General features: G+C 38.0%; 1 protein-coding gene across 1 annotated transcript in view; it reads left to right on the top strand.

The window, feature by feature from the left end:
- Positions 1 to 4,583: 4,583 nt before the first annotated feature.
- DCHS2 (dachsous cadherin-related 2) overlaps positions 4,584 to 21,604 on the top strand; it is a 55,104-nt gene continuing 38,083 nt past the window's right edge. Inside the window, exons 1-3 of the mRNA XM_039700320.1 lie at positions 4,584 to 4,669; positions 17,705 to 17,941; positions 19,729 to 20,748. Coding sequence (XP_039556254.1) covers positions 4,597 to 4,669; positions 17,705 to 17,941; positions 19,729 to 20,748 — 1,330 coding nt within the window. The 5' untranslated portion in view covers positions 4,584 to 4,596. The remainder of the gene's footprint in view (positions 4,670 to 17,704; positions 17,942 to 19,728; positions 20,749 to 21,604) is intronic.

Genomic DNA, 21,604 nt, shown 5'->3' with positions numbered 1-21,604 from the left:
GGCATTCTGCTATGCTTCATAATTTCATTTTTCCTCTCATTCACATGTTTTGAAGCTGTATAAATGTAAAGGACACATACACATGTCTGAAATATCAAGATTAATCATTAATAAAGGGTATGTCAGAGCTGGACAATAGCCGTGAAATTCTGAAAAGTTTCTAAGATATTCAGTCAAGTACAGAAAATAATTTTGAAAATCTGAAAGCAAATATGTTTGCATGAAATAAAACTTGATGCCTTATTTTTTTAAGTTAAATTACTGCTCTATTGATCAATCTTACTTTAAGGTTAAAGGAAAATAGGTAATTATTTGAAACTACAGGGTATTTAATTTTTAAATTGCTCTGTCATTTATCTCTATTTATGGACCTTGTGTTTTCAGAAGTTCAATGATGGGGAGAAAGGCTCAGTTTTTATTGCCTTGTTTGTGGCAGGTAAGGCTTGAATTTTTACTGGAAGTCAGCACTTTGTAGACATTTGCTCACTGACACCTGAATACTAAAGCATCTAAATACAATATCAGCTTTTCAAAGTTTTTAGTGCACCTGAACTTGTGTTGACCAACTCTACCTTTAAAGCAGAATTGTAGCAGGATATTTATCTTATTTCCTGACATTCTGCTGCTGATTTTGATGGATTAAAGATGTTAGGTATGGGGCTCAAAGTAGAGGCTGTGATCAAGGAAGAAATGTGCACAGAAGAGAGAGAGGAAGGATGAAAGGTCACTTGTGACAAAGAAGGGTAGAAAGATGAAAAGGAAAGAAAAATAACACATCTAATTAGAAATGAGGAGGAAACTAAAGTATTTTCCAGGTGGTGTGCAGTTTATCTTACAGCAAAACTATCAGTTTCCTCCACCTGTTCCTGGCTACTCCATTACATGGCTTTAGAAATTGTCTGTCATGCCTTTAATGCATTGTGTAGAAAATGTAAGGAGTGAACTTGAATTACACACAAGAGCCCATGGAGAGGCAGGTGGAAAACAGCTTCTGTTAAATTGGTTTTAAATAAACATCCTGTGAGAGCTTGTGGGAGCACTCTCACTGATTAAGCAAAAATGAAAAGTATCCTTGTATCTCCTGTATGAAATGGTCAGTCTTCAGTTTTATAGTTGACTCAGCATCACTGCAAAAGGTTCAATACAGCATCAGCAGGTGTGTTAGTGACTCTCTTACTGCCTTTCTGCATAGAGACGCTTTGTCTCTTGCTTTTTGGTAATCCACCCTGCCTATCTAATTTTTTCTTTTACATTGGAGCAATTGAAACCTAGATATAAATCAGAGGCAAAGCTTCTGAAGAACTTAAGGCTTTTGAAATAATTGGAGACATCACTTTGACAGCATTACTTCAAGATGACATACCCTTTAGGTTTACAAAAAAGAAGCCTTTATGTCAGTGACTCTGTATCTAACAGTTCAATTTGGAACAAAAATTTGACAGCATAGTTCACAGACAAAAACTTTGGAGGCTGCGATGAAAATCTTGATAGAGTTTTAAGCACTTTACAGCACTGAAATAAAGAAATACAGCTGTTCAAAATAGCATAATTTCAACTTGTTATGACAAAGAGTTTCCCCTGCCAAAGGCAGGATAATTTTTTTTTTTTAAGACTTGATAAAGAGGTCTACTAATAGCTTTAGCTATTCACACAAATTTGATCCTTCTGAAGTAATGAAAACATTAGTTGTTGTTATTTTGACTTGATGGTAGCTTATGTTCCCTTTTTCTTCCGTGAGGGACACAACCGTCAGGACTCTGACAGAGAAATCATTGCAATTGTGACTTTGCTGTACCAGAGAGTACAACAGTAATTAAAAATACTTGAACATTTGAGATAAGGGATTTTAAAATGAACAGCTGTGGCTCTCTGTTGCTTGTTAACATGTTTTGCCAAATGTAATTTTATGTCAGTAATATATATATGTAAGTCAGCCTTCATGTTTTGGAAGATAAAAGTTTTGCTTGCTTCTGAGTAGATGAAGTATATCCACATCATTAGAAATTGAAGGAGCTTTAGTTCCTTCTCAACTGGAATGATACTTTTTTTCAGTTGTCAGAGTGAGAATTGGCCACAACCAGTTAATATCATTAAGTTATTAAGTAAATGTCATACTTGGCATGTGAAGATATACACTGCTTCTTCAGGGAAGGAAGGTTCTGTTTCCATCATAAAATTTGGTCAATTTTCTTAGACAATAGGTTTCCCTATATACTTAGAGTTAATCAATTTCAAAAGACTTTTCAGTCTTTATATAACTCTGTAGCATGAATACAAATTGGCTGAAGAATGGGGTTTGGGGATTTTTCATGTCTGTTTGGCAATAATGAAGCTTGAAAGAAACAGCTTAACACAAGCTCTTGTGAGTTTGGTTTCATGCTCTTCCAACCATCTTTTTACATGCTTTTTATTCTTGACCCCACTTTCCTGGTCCTCTTTCCTTAAAAATACTTCTGATTTCTGTTCTAAAGTACCTGAAAGCCGTGGACATACAGAGCATATTCTGAATGTGAGCAGAACACGTTCCCTCCCCTTCCCATGCGTTCCCTTTTTAGCTCCTGTGCAGGGATTTCCTTATCATGGAAATCAAGGTACTGGGGAAGGGGCTTGCCCTGAAGTGGGGATGTTGGTGTTGGACTTACTGCCATCCACATTTCTTCATATTGGCATGGGTATTCATGGCAGTCCCAGTAATTTGTAGGCTGATTACTGTTCTTTAGAGTCCTGGTCTCCAGGCAAGAGTCCTGGCTGCCTGTGCAGCAGCATGAACCCTGGAAGCATGCCATGCCTTATTTTCTTCAGAAGCACACCAGGAGGATGTGGGATAGATCTTGTTTGTGGGTGAAACACAGACACATGATGCACACGATCATCTTAATTTTCCATTTACTTGAGCCTTTATATCACTTCACCCAACAGTGGTAACATTTACAACACAGAAGAAAAAAAAAACCAACAGGATAAAGCAAAAAATCACTATGAAAATGTGTAAGTAAATGCTGATAGTATTTTTTTTTAATTAGTCTGAACCTATGGACACACTAAGCAAACACTCAAAAATAGTTTTGTGGGAGACTGTTATTTGGCAGGATAAGTCTAAAGGAGTCATATCCAGTCTGAATCCTTGGATAGTTTAATGAAGGTCAGCATTATTGACGTGTACAATTGGACTGCAGAATTATACAACCTACTTGGTTTTGGGTTGGTGTGGTTTTCTCTGTATCACAGCTACTGTGACTGCAAAATGAAGTTTGTACTAGCTCAGCATAGTTTATTTGTATGCATGAACATCAGATCTGTGTCAGCAGTTTCTCAAAGTGACTGCTACAAGCACAGCATGCTCAGTGGACTTTGAAGAGCTCAGGATTCTTCCTCCATCTGTATTTTAATGTACCACATAAAGCACAAGCAGACTGTATATGCCTGTGCTGCCTCGTGCCTCTTAGCACGTCAGTGCTCCCAAATTCACTGTTATCTCTGCCACAGTGGACCTGTTTTCTTTTAAAAATGCTTGTACTTCCTATGGCTACAAAATAGTCTTGGAAACATAAACTCCTCCAAACTCATGGAAGGAGTCCTCTGAGAAGTAAATTGCCATTAGTTTCACTCAGGTGCCTGTGGAGTCTACACTTCAGTACCCAGAGAACGGTCTTTTTTGCAGGTTGTCAGAAAATTCAGTGCTTTGTCATAGCAAATCAGTATTTTTGTGGAGCATGGTGTGATAAGCCAGCTTGTAGTTGCTCCTTTCTTCTCCAGTTTCACTCCAGAGCAAGGCTAAATGTGGTCTCATGTGGTATTTTAATGGGCTTTTGTAGGGCATCTGTCAGTGAATTGAGCACAGGCATTGTAGGCAGCAGCCTGACAAGTCAGCTTTTGGCTGTCCTGCACTGCTTTTTAGTTTGTGTCCCTGGTTGAAAAAGACTCATATTCACCATTATGATGGTCATGCTTTTACATCTGAAAGTCTCATAAAGCAGGAATAACTTCTCTCTACTGAAGCACCACAGTCATGTGAGGGGCATGTCTTCCTGGAGCATAAAGCCCTGACTTTTATCTGTGAAGGAATAAGCGGAGTGTTGAAGACGTCAGCAGAAGCATGTAAAGTTAGACTAGCAAGGTTTTTGATGTGTGGTGCTCATTAGCATTAACAAAATTGACTTTGTGTTCAGGCCTCGCCATTGTAGAGAAATTAAACTTCTTTATGGACTCCATCAGCCCTTGGTGTTGTGTTGAGCACATAGCTTACTTCTGTGCAGTGTTTTGGGGTATTGCAGGTACTGTAATTTGCTTTTAATGGACATTTTCATTGATCAATATTGTTGCAGCATGCTCTATTTCCTAATGGTGAACTGAAGCCAGCTGTGTACGGTCCTATTTAAAAAATAATCTTGTTTTTTTGTTGTTGTTTTTTTTTTTTTTTTGTTATTTATCCAACAGGGTGGTCTAAGTGCCCAAGCTTTTGTTCGCATTGAGATAGAAGATATTAATGACAATCAACCTGTTTTTGAGCAAGACACCTATGTGACAAGTATCAGCAGTCACACACAGCCAGGAACAGAAATCATCAATGTTGCTGCCACAGACAGAGATTCAGGAATGTTTGGAATTGTCACATATGAATTGGTCCCAGGAGAATTTTCTTCTTTTTTCACAGTAGATACATCCACAGGTACTGTACATGTCTATGATTCAGAAAGGTGATTATACAAGATCTATAGTCTCCTTGATTATGCTTTTTCTATTTAGAGTCATGTCAGACAGGTGAAGTTTAGATTCTGATGGAATTTTAATTCTAGAGGTAGATGGAGGATTTAGGTTTCATGTGAAACCTTTGTGTTCACTGGAGTAAGCAGAAAAATGGAAAACAGTACATGCCAGCACAATGAAGGTACAAGCAGCATGCCATTTATCCACTATTTTCAGCTCTAAATCTATTGATCAATGTAAGAAATAATAAAACATTACTTTTTTTTACAAAAATAGCTGCATTTCTGAAATTCTTAGGGCTTACTCTTGAAGAGCGATAAATCATCCTTCATTTGCTCCTTTCATTTATTTTCTTTCTGTTCTAATTTTTCTCTGTACTGTGCTAAGCCCTCATTCTGCTCAGTCTTACAATGCATATTTGCCTCCCTGTTTGACTCAATGTTTAGCTTTCTAACTTGCTTTTCAATAGTGATTGACTAAACTGAAATTTCCATTTTTCTTGAGGGCCAGGGCTTGCATGTGAATGTATCCTGATCAACAGATGGTCATGGCACAGATTATTTTATATATTTTAGACTGTGATACATGTGTGTATGTATTAGCTCTTTGGCATTCAAAATCTTGCAAGGTTCTATTCTTTCAAAACGGTGTCTGTTTTTACACAGTTCCCAAAACATTCTGATGAACAGAAGAAACTAATCTTCTTAGGAAGTCAGGCTGCTTGTCTTGGCTATTTCAGAATTTATTTAACTGTGGTCTTTTAACTACCTGTCAAGTCAAGTTCTCAGGGGCATAACTGATGTCAAAAATACGTAGGTCAGTCAATAATTAGGGAGCTGGATCTCCACAGGCATTTAACTGGTCGTTTTAAAACTGTCCCATCAGGCTTGTTGAAGAGAGCCCCTGTGGATCACATTAGCAGCACTGGCTTTGCAGCAACCCTCTGCTGAAAGAAAGCCTTTTGAAAGGTTTCTTCCTCGGATTGTGACCTTTTGGCCTCTCTTTCCAGTTTGGCACTTTGTATAGGAAAAATGTCATGCTTAATGATGAAGACTCTATAAGCTTGTAAGTTACTATTACCTCATGGATCTATCATGGTATTTTATCAAAGGCAGACCAAATTCAGGGTGAAGTTGCTTGAGGTCATTATTGCTGACATTTCATGATGAGAAAAGCTCTTAGGTCAGACACTATTCCCAGCATTATAGTGCTTGGAATCTGATTGCACTTAATCAGGTCTCCTGAGTAATTCACAAGGTCAGACTGTGTCTAATTTTAACTTATTAATATTAATGCTACGGGCTTTTTTTTTCTGAATACATTTTTTCCATTTATATTCTTCCACATCTATTGAAAATAGGCCTTATGCTCAGTCACTAGTGAGGTGAATTATTTTTAAATTATAAGAAAAAATGAAACATTTTAAACAAAAAAAGTCCCAAAAAAGAACCACACCCCCTCCCACCGCCCCACCCCAAAAAAACAAAACATTAAAATTGCCAATATATCACACAGAGGTTTTGCAATCTTTGAGCTTGAAAATCAGTTTAGTATTCAGAGAGATAAAACAAGTGTAAGGTCACAGAGGTTTTGAGCTCTTCCTCCTTACTTCTTGTTACAACAGAGACATTTTCCAGTGTTCATTGTGCTAAAGCTCTCTTCATATGCTCTGATATATGGCCTAATTTAGCTGTGCCTCTCTGAAGGTTATGTGAGGGACTTCATCTAGTTAGCTAGACAGCATTTGTGGACAGAGAGCAACAGATAAGTATGTGAAAGAATAGGCATTCTCCAGGAGATGGATGCTCAAACCAGAAAGTCAAATGAGGCGATATTACAGTTTGGTCTCTGTTTTTCTGATCTTATGGATGTGCACTCTGTTTCTGTTGTGTTCTGCATTTTTTCCAATTCACAGTACGGCATATTCTGTTTTATCTGCTCCTCTCATTATTGGAGGACCTAAACAGAAGGACAATGATGGTGTTGGAGAACTCTGTGGATTTGGCTGCATGATAAGTTTTATTTTTTAAATATTTTTTTTTTCTCACTGATGGAGAATTTAGAAAGGAGAAATGAAAATGAGTGAATTAGTAGTTTTGACTTACTTTTTTGGCTCTTTGACTACTTCATTATAGCCTTTAATATTTTATGTGGACAGAGATATTTTCAGTATTATGAGATTTAGAATAACTAGTGGCAAATGGTGTGTCACATTACACTATGATACATTAAATAATATGCAAGATGATGCTGTTGTCCATGATGTATGTAATTTTTCTTTTTTTGCCTTTTTTCTTGGCATGAAAATTTCTGACTGTAATTTTCTTCAAGGATGTTTGTTGAGTGCTGCATTTAGAATAATCACTAAAAATTGACTTTTGAATTTTTGGAAGATAAATAGATAAAACAGTAAAATAACGATTGAAACCCCAAATCTTCACTGCTTATGTCTTGCTTCTGGCTCTTGTTTGTTGAAGCTTTTCATTTTTCTATGAGCTGTGTTCAAAATGTCTTACCAGCTGGCCAACTCCTCACTATATAGACTATAACAATACTGCTTTTGATACATAGATATTGAGGCACATCCAGGCTCTTTGAAGGGTTTCCATCTTTTGTTTTCAGCACTGGGACATGTGGATGTTGTAAATAGATAAAGTCAGTGGGAGTGGGAAGGAACATCCTTTCATTGACCAGACAGACATTCCACTGAATTCTTTCTCAATTTTAAACAAGATTTTATTAGTTATATTTGTTTGCTATTATAGCTTTTAGACACTGCATTTATTGTTTGTGATATGCTCTTGTCCTCATAAATAACATTTATTATGTTTCCATTTTTGAAAAAGTTGAAGTGTTTTTCATTTGATTGATGATACACTCTCCACAAGAAAAACCACTTTAAGAACCGTGTAACTAGAAAAATGTATGGATAGGAAACTGTAAACCAGCTCCTCTGCTGGTTCGTGACTCTTGCTATCGTTTGTTTCTAGTGTTGGTGTAAACAACATCTTGGCTTCATTATGTTGCCTTTTGTGGATATCTGATCCATGCATCATCTATGAACAGTACTCGTGAACTGATTAGAACAGGGCAAGTTGAAGAGCTCTTCTGGCTAAGAAACTGAGCTATGTTTGTTTATTTTCCCATTGTTACCTAACAAGCTATCTGAAAGACGGTGTATTTATAGTTATGGCTGAGCTGGTAATTAAAAATGTAAGTCACAGGATGCAATCATAAGTGTGGCAGAAAACCTATGCAGTGCTTGACTTTAACACTTTAGGATTAACAACTTGAATTAGTAAACTTCCATTACAATAACAGCATTAATTCTTTTCTTCACTCAAGGGCATGTAATTAATTTTTCCATTGATCTTAGTGATGCCCTTTTCAAGAGACTGGTAAAAAGATGGTTATTATCATCATCACCATTGCTCTGGTTCAGAGAAGTTGTTTCAAAACAACAAAATTTTAGTCCTTGAAAATTATTCTGGACCAGTGTGACTTCATGTGTCAGTCTTCAGGTAAATGGTCTGTTCATAGTCTTAAATCCCCTAGCTAGTCCTTGTGTGCAGAGAAAACTTCCATGAAGGCTAAGCAAAAGGCAGCAGCCGTGGTTTGTCTTCATGTGAACGTATTTGTTATTTAAATCTAGCATGAAAACCATGTAGAGAAAGTATCATTGCATGTCACAGCAGTATAAGCATTTAATTTAGCTTCTGTTTCTTTCAATTCTATGAGATATTTAGGTTCATGTTTCTGTGATTCCTACCTAAATTAGATGCCTAGAACAAAAGGCTATGACCTTCCTTTGGTGTATTTTATTGAGAATGTGTCTGTGAATGTGGCGGATAGACCTGGGCTGGATGCCAGGTGCCCACCAAAGTCACTCTATTACTCCCCTTCTCAATTGTGCAGGGGAAGAAAATTGTGACAAAAGGCTTGTGGGTCAAGAAAAGTGCAGGGAGAAATCTCTCAGCAATTACTGTCACAGGCAAAAGAGACTCAATTTGAGGAAATGACTTCAATTTATTGCCAATCAAATCAGAGGAGGGTAATGAGAAATAAAAACTACATCATAAAAGACATTCCCCCCCCACCCCTCCCTTTTCCTGCACTTAACTTCACTCCCAATTTTCTCTATGTCCTCTGGCCCTGGCAGCACAGGAGGATGGGGAATGGGAACTGTGCTGTTCATCACAGGTTGTCTCTGCTGCTCCTTCTTCCTCATACTCTTCTTCTGTTCCAGCTCAGGTCATTTGAGCAGGGTCCAGTCCTTCAGGAACAGATTGATTCAGTGTGGGTTTCCTGTGGGGTCACAAGTCCTGCCAGCAAAACCGCACCAGTATGAGCTTCCCATGGGGTCGCAGCCTTCTTTGAGCATCCATCTGCTCCAGCGAGGGGGCTTCCATGGGCTGAGGGTGGGTCTCTGCTCCCCTGGGGCACTCCAAGGGCTGCAGGGGGACAGGTGCCTCACCATGGTCTGCACCACAGAAGCCACTCCTGTAGCCCCCACACGGCCAAGCCCTTGCCACATAAACACAGTACACTGAGATATTTGGAGATCTCTCCATTGACTTGAAGATACTTGGATCACCCTTTTGTTATAATACTTTCTGTTACTTATTTACACCAAAAAACGCATTTTGAGGAGAACAGCCAAGCCTTGTTGCAAGAGCTGGTTAGTAGTTGAACATTTAAAAACATAAAAACATAACATAAAAGAAAAATTCAGCACAGAAGTACAGCTCCTGCAAAATGAACATTCTTTTGTGGAAATTTTGACTTGCTAAAAACCTGCTCCTTTTAAGATGCACTCTTATTTCTTTTTAGCAAAGGGTACCATGTGACTAAAATGGCCTGTAAAAGACGTAGAGCAGTCTAGGAGCTTAGTGTTGGCAAAGAATAAAAGGATGAATACACCTTAAGATCATGCAAATTTAAGAATATAAGTACCTTATCCAAAAGCCAAAATCAACTCCAGCATTTTGTCACTTTAGCAGTGCCTAGTAATGGATACAAAAAGAGGAATTGTGTAGAGTTTGTACAGAACAGTGCCTCACTGGTGTATGTTTCTTGTGGCAGTATTTTAGTGCTGTACTACTTTAATTACTGCACTATGGAACCATATGTAAATGCAATTTAATGGCAAACTAACTTACAAAAAACTTTGATTTGGTTCAGAATAGATTCATTCCAGTTAGGGATGCTGAAAAATTTAGTTTTAACAAAAAAATAGAACTGTTTTTTAACAGCTGCATCTTTGAAAATTCTAATAGCTTTATTTTTGTTGCAATGCAGGTTGAAAAGTAATGTTGAAATACCAACATTTCTTTTTATGGGGGGGAAAAAAACCCAAAACTTTGCTTAACTCCATGTACTATACAGTGTTTAATATATAGCAGATTGTACTAGGCATCAAAGTAAAATGGGGATGCACCCTTTCTAAAGAAAACAATGCCCATATTTATGATGATTGATTATGTTTTCGTATAGTATTGTAGGAAAAAATACTTTATTTTTAAACTACTTTTGGCATTTTCCTACAGCATGTAGTACATTTGCTAAACATATGAAGAGCTTCACATAAATAACATTTAAAATTAGGAGTGCTTTATTTTGGAACATTTTGAGGCCACTTCTTTTTTTAAACTGCAGTTTCTTCAATTACTGTCTTTCTGATCTGTCATATGATATTGACAGTGTTTTTGGAATGCTGCAAATCAGTGGAATATGTCTGAGACATTGGTTTAGCAGAGTAAGTTTTTACTTTTGCAGAACTTTGAGTTAAATCAAAAAGGAAAAATTAGTGGTCTCAGCTGAGTTATTTGTGGGCATTTGCCTTCACTGAGATCTCACCTAATGAGAAATTTACGATAAATAATTCAGAAAATAGTATGTTGTCCTAGAAGCACACAAAACTTGCTGTAGTAAGTGTAAGGTTGCAGATTTTGGCCCTGAAAGAAAGTTCTAGAAGAGAATGAAAAAACATCCATACTGCTAGCTCCTAATGTATCTCTTTTTTTCTTTTATGTATAAAATCCAATAGAATCAACTATCTACAAAGAAATATTCCTACAAGCTATGCACCAAAAACTTAACCATGAAATAGTGGAGTGTGTGTGAGATTATTCTGCAGGAAAGAATGCAAAGTATTAGCAAAAATAATACTCTAGCCCACCCTCCTTTGTCCTAGTTAAGCCAGTGTCAGACCTCAGAAACAGAAGAACTCACCAGAAGAAGCAAAGAGTGAACTTCCATGGCATTGCACAGATGATGTGGACTGATTAAAAAAAATGGTGAAAAGGAAAAAGTTATGCCCAAACCTCCCATTTTAGAGGAGGTGAGTAGTGTGATATTTATGCAGTGAAATTCAGACAAACAACCCTTTTCTTTGCTAGAGACTGCATGGGTCTCAGAGTACAGGATATATTTACTCTACTTTGTGTTCTCAGTTAACCTAAAGAAAAGAAGAAGGTGGCAGGTCACACCAAGGGAGCAGACAGCTGTGGTACAATGGTAGAATGAATGTAGCAGGGAAGTGTGTGCAGCAGAAAATCAGTCCATGCAGATGAAGGGCAGCGTCTGGAATGTTTTGTAATGCTCTTAATATAAGAACAGTAAATATATCTTCTTTAGCTTATAGCAGGCTTCATTCTGTATCTGTCCTGATATCTTTTTCTACAGTACTTTCAATGAAATACCATTTCTGGTTACATGACAGTTGAATTGTGTTAGCAGGTTGTGCACTGAGCTGTTTTTGGATCTAGAGGCTGACAGCTTGATTGAAAAGGTCCTTGATTAAATTAGACGTGTTTGAAAAACTTTGATAAGCTAAGCAAGGAAAGGTGACCTGTTGAGAAGGTGTGGCACAGCTGGAGCTGTGCAGATTGTGGAGGAAGATCTCCGTCTTTGTTTTTGAAAATACAGCAGTTCACCAGGCCAAAGTCCTGCCTGCTTACTAGTGTAAGCTTTGATTTCTGGATGGACTTGTGTTTGTGTGAGAGTGTTTGCTTTGTACACAATCAGACAGCAAACACACTCTGAGTTACTAATAGGTCAGATTAAAGGAAATAAACCAGGGCAGAAACAAAGGAAATCTTGTAACAGCAAATTATGTCTCTTCAGTTATCTGTTCTACTGAAAAAGTAGAACTTTCAGAAGAGGTTTTCATGTTGTTGCTTATTTGTTTGTGGTTTTTTTAAGGGAATAATTATTTAAATATGTAATAAAACAAAATAGAGTTAGGAGGAACCTGATCTAAACTGGCAAACTGTAGTCTCTAGGGACATAAAATTTTGCATCCCAAATTACAAGACTTTGTTTAAAAAGCTCTTATGTAAAAGAAAACCACCTATGTGATACAAAACCATTCTAGTACTAAACTTATGCCTTCTTTTGCTTGATATTAGAGGCTGATGCTCAGGTGGGTATTCTTTTTGTGACTAATGGAACTGCTGTAATTAGAAATTTGTATTTTATGTGTTGATGAATACTTCTAAGCTCACTAAAACTCTCTGTAACCTATAATATTTGAAATAGTGCCATGCAGCTGGGGGAGCTGCAGTGTTAAAACTGCTTATGTTACTTTATAGATCCAGGTGCTGGTTTGTTTTGTGCAGATTCCCTGACCAAACTTTAATGTGCTAAGCAAATTCTTGTGATTAAACACAGTTTGTTTGTATAGCATTGGTTGTGGACACTATGTCCTTTTACAGCTGTTTCTCTTTCTAAGAGGAAAATTATGAATTGAGGACAAGAATTTGCTACAGAGGGGCCAGTGTTGAAAGCATCTCCAATGCAGGGGTATGAGACCTGTGAAATACAAATGAAGCTAGATGGGTTCAATCAGTCGAAGTACAAATGTAGCTAGATGGGTTCGATCAGTTATTTACTACAAAAACATTTAAACACTGAATATTTTCAAACTGAAGAAGTCCTCTTCTTTGCTGAAATGCAAACCAGCATTTGTGCCATTTAATATAAGCTTTTTAAAGACTTTTCATGCAAGTGAAGCTGTGTGTATTGCAGTAGGTAGATTGTAAATAACAATTTAATTCTTTCCTTCCCCTGGCTGTTATTAAACCAGCTGTTCAGTGTATTTGGCAGTGTTGCTATGGTTACCATCAAGAATTCAGCTTCACTAAAAAAGGTGTATTTTAAGTACAGGTGAAATGCTAAAGCTGGAACCTGTATGCAGTGCCAAGATTACAGTATAGGCAATGAGTTGGATAAACTTAAATAGAAATGTCAAGCAGAAACACTTTCATTCTTCCTTAAAATAATGCTAATTTTAATGTTGATCCAAAATGCACACCTCCTAACTGCATTGATCTTCTGGAGGATCACCCTGTCTGTGCTCATATTGAAGCTTTTTCTGACACATAAAAAGCAAAGTTGTGCAGGCACCCCTGCACTGGGAAGCTACTGAGTTAGGGTGGGTGCTCTGGGCAGATCTGTGGGTCAGCTCTGACCTGTACAGTAGTGAACAGCAGGTCCAGTGGCCAGCTTTGAAGGTGAACTGGGGTGAGGAACCATATGGACCCTTTGGCCATCTGCTTGTTGTCTGAGCTGTGTCAGCTAATGCCAGCTGGCTCATCCTAGGTTATTTACTGAAGAAATAGTGCCATCATTTAAAGTTTGTTTGGTTGTTTGGTTTCAAGGGCTTAGGTAAGACCACTGGTAACTGTTGATTTGATTCCTCTTGGCACGTTTGAAAATGTTTGGGTTTTTTTTTTTTTTAATTCATGAACAATGAAATTAGAAGCTGTTTGAAAATGTTTTTTGTTTTTTTTTTTTTGTTTTTTTTTAATTCACGAACAATGAAATTAGAAGCCATTTAAGTATGCATACCTATGTAATCCAGACTTTGTTACTGAAGTTAGTGCATTCTGATTTTTGTCTTTGCAGCACTTGACCAAATGTGGAAAACATTTTGGTTTACCTACAAATGCCTATAAATGTAGGGCTGATTTTTGTTTTGCTTATGGGAGAACCCTGTGCAAAGCAAATTTTTATAATGCTCAGATGGAGATGTGTGTGGAAATCCTATGGGGTTTACAAGTATTTTTTTCCCATACAAAAAGTTTGTTTGGTGAGTGAACCTACTTTAGTGCTGGATGCTGTTGTAAGATTAGGACTGAACACAGGATGATGAATATAATAAAATGTATTTTAAAACAATCATTACATGTGGATTCCTGTCTTCTGCCCTCAAATGTTGAGAAACAGCAGTTAACCCCCTCATGGAATAGGGTGCACCTCCGCGAAAATATGAACAACAAAAGCCCCTGAGAAATTTTGCCATTGCTAGAGGATGGTGGGTGGGAGAGAGTCCTGTCCTTCACTAGTGTATTTGCACTTTCTGGTTGAATAGGAACAAAGTGAAGGTCAAGACTTCTTAGAAGTTCCTGCGTTACCATGTACAGTGAGTGAGGAAGTATGAAGCAGATGAAAGAGCTGTCAGTCATGATTTTTCCTTCAATAGTACTAGTTCTCCCCATCCATTCAGTCCTCCAAACCATGGTAATGATTTCTGCTAGCCCTTGAACACAGATTGTTCTGCAGCGAAACATCTGTGAATTCCAGCATGGCTGTGCTGACCTGCCTTGGAGCAGAGCTGTTCCCAGAGTACAGTCTGCAGTGGCAGTTGCTAACATGCCTCCAGCATTGCAGGTTCTGCCTGAAATCTGTATCCAGATCATATCCAGTCAGCAGGCAGTCTGTATGTCACACTTTTGATTTATAAGGACTGGGATCCGCAATCAGTTACACTTATGCGGAGCTAGTCAGGAAAATGAGATTGCCAAGGGGTGGATGAAGTTGGGTGTTAATACTTCTTCTGGTGTGTAATTATAGGATTGTTCACCTGTGAAGCAGAATTTATTCCAGCTCTCTCTCATGCAGAATAAGGAATTAACCAGGGATAAAATCTTCAAAACACTGCAGTGATATAAATATTAATTTGAAAAATGGAAATTAAGTGTCTTTAAAGGCAGCAGATAAGACTATTCATTTGTATGATGAGCCAGGCTATAAGAAATGTATCACTTTTCTTGAAGTTGATCCACACTTTGTGGTCTTTATGGTCCCCTGTTGGCAGCTTTGGCAAAACATTCATTGCAGAGGAGCTGTCTCATTATTCCCTTTTCATTGTCAATGTTTATAGAAACTGGTTTTCATAATGGAAGAACATATTCTGTACTACTCCAATCTTAATTACAAAATGGGGAAGAAATTAAAACCATGGTTCATCTTCAGCCAGTGACTTAGTGAGACGTGCCTCTGAGTTTCACACACTGAACCTGTGACTTTGACAGTTCCTGCTCCTTGAAATTTCCTCTGTGTTTCTGCCTTTGCAGTAGTACTCAGGCACCTCCTGCACCGTGCTGCAGCAGAGGGAATGCACCCAGCCAACCTGCTCTCAGGTGTGCTGGCAGCTGCTTTTGGCCCAAGTGGTCCTGACTGTCCATTTTAGTCACAGTCTTCTGTTTTACCTAATCATAGAGAAAGTGAAATCCCAGATGCTGCTTTCTTCTACGGCTTCTTTCCCGCCATGTGGTGCCATAATAGAGCCTAATGAGGCATGTTCACCAACATATGGCTGAGCTATCTCAAATGTCTCTATGGATTATGTATCACCAGATGCAAAGCTAATGCCCTGTGCTACAAATGCTGAAAGAAAGAGAATGTACACAGTTAAAAGTCAAAATGGGTTATTAAATTTCTGTATACTGCAGTTTTTGAGGTTGGAGGGAGCCATATGGAAAACACATACTTTTTACTTGGATTCTGCTCTTGTTCTTATGGTGTCATTGGTCCTGCTAAAGAGAGCTGAGCTGGCAAGATGTACTTGCCTATTCCCGTTTTTCCTATGACACAGCAAAAGAATGAAGAAAGAAAACAAAATCTTTTATTAATTTGCTTTTTGCTTTCTGTAACTGAACTGGCATGGGATGTGCTGCAGTGTGTCTAGGTCAGCAGAGAAGGAGCTTTTGGTTCTGAAATATTTCTGTTCAACAGGTCTTCAGAGCTCCTGGAGTGGAGCGCTGTTTGCTCCACCCTTTGCTAAAGGATGTTCTGAAGTCTTTACTTACTGCTCTGAGAGTAAGATTTTCAGTTTGATGCTTTTCTGTAGAGGTTTGCCAGTTCCCACATACCTCTTGAAATGTCTTAAATGACAAGGACATATTTATATCCTTGTCAATAGAAAAATATCCAGTTGGAAAATTAGTAACATACAGTCCATTTGATTGGTTTAAATTAATTGGACAGATATTATGTTAAAAATTGATATGTATATGTTTATCCTCTGGAGAAAAATAGTTAAACTTCTTTTTCCTTCAAGCTATAATTGCTCAGATTACCTCAGGAAATACCAAAAGTTTATGTCCTTGAAGGACTACTTCATTGAACTGCTGAAGTAATCATAAAACTCAACCATCAGAAGAAAAAAAAATTGCAAAAGCCAAAATAAGGTTGTTTCTTAGAATTACATCAGTTGTTAGCAAAGGAGCTGGATCAGTACTGAACCCTGAATCTATCTGTATGTATCAGTGTTGAGCTTTTAGTGTGGTTTGTCACACTGGGATAAGCTTCCCTTTTCGTTAGTGGAAAGTGTTTTCCCTTGATCCTGAAGACCCTTTTGCTGCATTTTAAGCATGTCAAGACAGTTTATTATAGTGTCTTCACAGTATATTTGGGAAGTCTACTGCATGCACATTTGAATATTTATAAAAATTTTATGTGTTTTCTATTATTCTGCTTAAAAATGGATTGTAGAAAATTCACCCTAAATTCTGAGAAGATGTAGACTTATTGAATCATCCATTGATTCTCCTAAGGCACGTTGAGCTAACTCTAGTTTTACCCTGTCTAACCACTAAATGTCCAATTTGAATGGCAGACATCTAGTTTTACCCTGTCTAACCACTAAATGTCCAATTTGAATGGCAGACATCATCCCTACTAAACTTGTCTTGACACCCAGGAAATTATAAAGGTAACCCAAAGTTTAAAGGTTTGGTTTTACTGAATTGACAGAGGTTCTGTGTCTTCACCAGCTTCTATAAAAAACTAGGCGATTTCTTAAAAATATCTGTAGGTATGTAAAAGGTTAGTTGAATTACTTGAGTTTACTGCAATTTTACTGCTTAACACACTGTGATTCTAGCATTTAGTGTATATTTATTTAAATGCACTCGTTGCTAAGATAAAATTTCCTGCATTTGGTCACCTTTCATCTTCATTTTCATGTTGAAAAGTTTACTGTACAAATAGATTATCTTGAGGAATGTGCTTCCAAAGTGCTATGTTTTGGGACCGAGCATTGTATTTTCTTTTCAAGTAATTACTTCATAAAGTTTATATAAAATGTAATTGTTAGCAGCTTGCAAATTCAATGGACCTTAGAATTCACTATTAAGGGGTATTTTGACAGAAATTTGTGATCAGACTGCAGGTGATTGCTTCCCAGATACTTTCCACAGAGCCCCCTGCTCCTAAGATTTACATTTTGGGGCCTTGACTCCTTTTGTGTATGTTTTATTTCATGAGTTACTTAAGCAGAATGTCTCTACAGCCTGTTTGAAATAACATTAACTTTACCATTTGCAGAGATAGATTAATCTTTTGAAACAATTCTTGTTTTCCACCCTGATGCATTTCCAAATTGGTATAGACTAGTACTAGTAGTAAAATTTAGCATTTTCAAAGATTTAAATGAATCTAAAATTAGATTTTCTAAAATGTTTCTAAATTAGAATTATGGACACTGTGTTTTGAAACACAACTTGCTGTCTTTCAGTGGCTTGATAAATGGTAAAGATCATATAGTTCGAAAAGAACTTGGCTCTCAAAAATTGAATTGGGAGTGCTGATTTTTTTCCACATGGTCTGACCTTCTCTTAGAGTAGAAATACATGTTGAAACTATTTTGACAGCCTGCTGAATTGTATCTTACATGTCTCTTAAGTGCTATTTTATTTCTGTGTACTTTCAGGAATTATTTACCTGACCTCAGCTCTTGGCCGGCTGGCACGTTCTGCACTCTTCCTGACTGTTTCTGCACGGGATGGGGGTGGCCTTCCCTCTGCCAGCAATGCAGCTGTCACAGTAAACATCCTTCAGACTGTTTTGGTCCCTGCCATATTTGAGAGATCCCGGTATAGCTTTTCTGTTCCAGAAGATGCGCCTGAAGACAGCATGATTGGCACTGTAAAGGCCAGAGAGCCTTCAAGTAAGTCAAGTTCTCAGTCAGAGATTATGTTGTATTTTTGTTGTGACCATTAGTTGGAAATAGCTGTGGATTATTTTTTTCCCATAAATCTCTGTGTTATTCGTTCAGTCTGTCAAGCATTAAATAGAATTTAACTTTGGTATTTACAGCAACTGGTGTAATGGCTGGTTTATCGGGATGCTCTTTAGAACAGTTGGAGATTCATGGTACTCTCCTTGGTGGTCCACAGAGATTGGGAATGGCCTCCATTTTTTTCCTGATGGATTTCTATAATTGTAAATGAGGAGATAGGAAGCATGTTGTGAAAGTTTAAGTAAGTGTGATGGTCTGGCTCAAGTTAAAGCATTAGCCATGCAAGGCAAATCTCAGAGCAATACTTAAAATCAGAGAGTATTCAGAAGTTTCAGAGGATCTGCAGGAAGTGCTCCTGGCCACTCCTCAAAAAATGAAACCAAAACCAACCGACCAAACAAAACCCCATATTGTCTCAAATTAAGTGGAGAAATCCAGATGAATATTTGCAGGACCTTTTGAAAATATATTTAATCCATCTGGTTTTGTTATCATTTGTAAATGGAAATAGATTAGCTCCCAACAGTCCTTGGTCATAAAGAGCCCTGTCCTGAGAGCCATACATATTTGGTTCCTATGCAGAGCAGTTGAAGGAGTGTAGGGGGATGCCCCCAATGAGAGAGGGGCAAACTAGCCTTTGTCCCCCAAAAAAGGAAGGAAGCCCAGAAGTTTCTCCCAACAATCAGGTGAAAAGACACCTGATAGGGCCCCAGAGACGTTACTAAAACCTTGGGGTCACCTAATTGGATGAGAGCCAAAAGGTCCCACCTGGGCCATAAGGTAGAAAAAGAGAGAACAAAGGAACCACAAGGCTTTTGTGAACGTGTTTCTACCAGGATCAGACCTCTGTACCTGGATCAGATTTTCTGTTTATTGTTTTTCCTTTTATTAAACCTTTCTGTTTCTAACACTGCAGCAGAAGCCATCCTGCTCATTATTTGCCTCCAAAGGTAATAGCTAAGCTATCCTTGGTGTATTAGGTTCCCTTTTAAGGGCTCATAAAACCCTGGCCCGACAAAACAGAACCTAATAAGCAGTGGGATCTGTGAGTCCATATAACAGCCTGATGATGCATCTGTAAATGTAAAGTGGTAGATGGCAAGGTTTCATACAAGCTTGATTAGTCAGGTCCTTCCATTTCCTTCTTTTGGGAAGAACTGTTCTCAGGGTGGAGTTAGCATCCACTATGTGGCCTTGGTAGTAAGCCTGAATCTTTAAACAGCTTGTTCTTAAGGTAGTATCTGATCTATAAATATTACAGCAATGGTCATCTGTGAACAGTAAGTTTATTAAAATACATATTTTTTCAGGGAACTGCCACCTGTTTCATTCCTTGCTATAGTGAATGCCTGTGTGTAGTGAAATTACTCCCACAAGACTAATTTATAGGCGTGTTTTTTCTGTATTTTAGATCAGGGAGAAACAAAAGGCTATTATGTGATTTTCTCTATATAGTTTTATAATACCAGTGTGATGAAAATCAAAGAGTAGAGAAGTGGACAAACTGTATAAATTCATATTTTACTGAAAGGCTCCAGGGATGGGAAGAAAGAAGCATAAAAAGCCCAAGAATGTCAAACATCTGTGTAGCTTACAGTTATTCCATTGAATTTAACAGCATGCATTCTCCCCAGATGTTCTTGCCAATGTTTGTTATCCCTTCCATTATTTTTTTTTTTTTTTGTTATACTTCTTGTTGTTGTTTCCATTTCTAGATTCGCTAGAAGTGGTTTCTTACAGAATTTGTTCTGGTGATCCACATGGGAAGTTCTCTATCGACCCCCAGTTTGGCATTATCCGCACCAAGAAACAACTTGACCATGAAGCTCAGTCTGTTGTGGTGCTCACTGTTCAGTCACAGCTGGGTGACTCCCCCATCTACAGCAGCACTCAAGTCAACATATCTGTGACAGACATCAATGACAACCCCCCAGTGTTTCTTACCAAATCTGATAAGGTAACCATCTCACATACCCAGCCTCCCGGCACTGCTGTCTACATTGCTCATGCAGAAGACAAAGACAGTGGCCTAAATGGGGTAATCAAATACAGTATTGCAAGCAAGCAGTCAGATGCATTTAGCATTGATCCAAGTCTTGGAGTGGTAAACCTTACTAGGACAGTGTTTGCAGAAAAGCAGCAGGAATACACTCTACACATAGCAGCTGAAGACTGTGGAAGCCCTCCTCTGACTTCTTTGCTGATGCTGACAGTGGTTATTGAAGAGCAGAAGATGGGCCCTACTTTGGTTTTCCAAAGCTTGGTGTATCAAATAGAAGTCAGTGAAGCTACCTCTCCAGGTGCCCAAATCCTTCAGGTTCAAGCCCACTCACTTGATCCACACAGCGTTACCTCCAATCTGACATATTCCTTAGAGCCTAGCACTGATTCTGTTGTGTTTGGAATCAGCTCTGATACTGGCTGGATTTATCTTCGGAAACATTTGAACTATGAATGCGCACAGATGCTGAGTTTTAGAGCATTAGTCAGCACATCTGAGGATGAAAACTTTAGGCAAAATGCAAGTACATCTATAATAGTTAATGTCCTGGATGAAAATGATCATTCTCCCATGTTTATGCCTGAGACCTACTTCTTTGAAATTGAGGAAAATCCGATTCCCAGTGGAGTGGTTGGCACCATTACAGCTGTTGACAAAGACTCAGGAAGAAATGGACAGCTTTCCTATTTCCTCTTGTCTGATGGAAAGTATTTCAAGATGAATTCCAACACAGGTAGCATTTTATGATTTGTAATCTGCCTAATATTGCTTTTGGAAAGCAGCCTTCCCTAAGAGTATAAAAGCAAAGTATAAAGCTTCCAGGAACTGCTGTGAATCTTTTGGGTTGATATATGAATATTTTAGCTCAGTGTCACAATTTATTTTCGGGATGGGCCCAATATATTTTCGTGAAGAATGGACTAGCCCTTAGAATTTTTTTTTCATTACTTTGTTCAGGTCACTTGGTCATAAGTTTCAGAGTTTGGCTGAAACAAATTAAAAGAAGTTTTAAGTTATAGCTTCAGTAGTTCATATGAGAAAATTTTTTGCCTGTGATCAAGTAGAGTTGAAAAGTACAGATCAGACATAAGTAACTATAAAGGTACTTATGAAGTTAGACAAAGTGATTTAAAATACTTGTGAATGCTTCTGTAACTGACATCAAAACTGAGTTAATGTTGTATATGGCATCAGAGAAGTCAAATTGGCTGAGAGAGATTTTTCACAGCACAGAACATACTCTGCAGTGAATCCCAAATGCTTCAAGTAATAGGGGTTATGTCTACACAATATAACACCAGAGACCAGAGCACAGAGAGCTTAAAGGAAGGGAATCCTTCAAGGGATACAGGCATCGTAAATAATCCAGTTTAGCAAAATGATATGTAGGAAGCAATGATCTGCTGTTTAAAATTCCTATTTCCAGATGTCCAGTCCCCATGGGGAGTGAATAGGCCTTCCCAGAATTTCTCTGCGTGAATCTCAAAATAAAAGCAGGTTCCTTTTGAGCACACTTATAGAACTTTACAGGCAAACAGAATACTAGAAGTTAACCAGGAAGGTTTTTAAAAACCATGCGGTTACCTGTG

The sequence above is a fragment of the Passer montanus genome, unplaced genomic scaffold, assembly GCF_014805655.1.
Source record: "Passer montanus isolate IOZ18808 unplaced genomic scaffold, ASM1480565v1 scaffold14, whole genome shotgun sequence".
NCBI classification, from domain to species: domain Eukaryota; kingdom Metazoa; phylum Chordata; class Aves; order Passeriformes; family Passeridae; genus Passer; species Passer montanus.
Note: the sequence above shows the minus strand (reverse complement) of the source record. Positions and strands in the feature narration are given on the sequence as shown.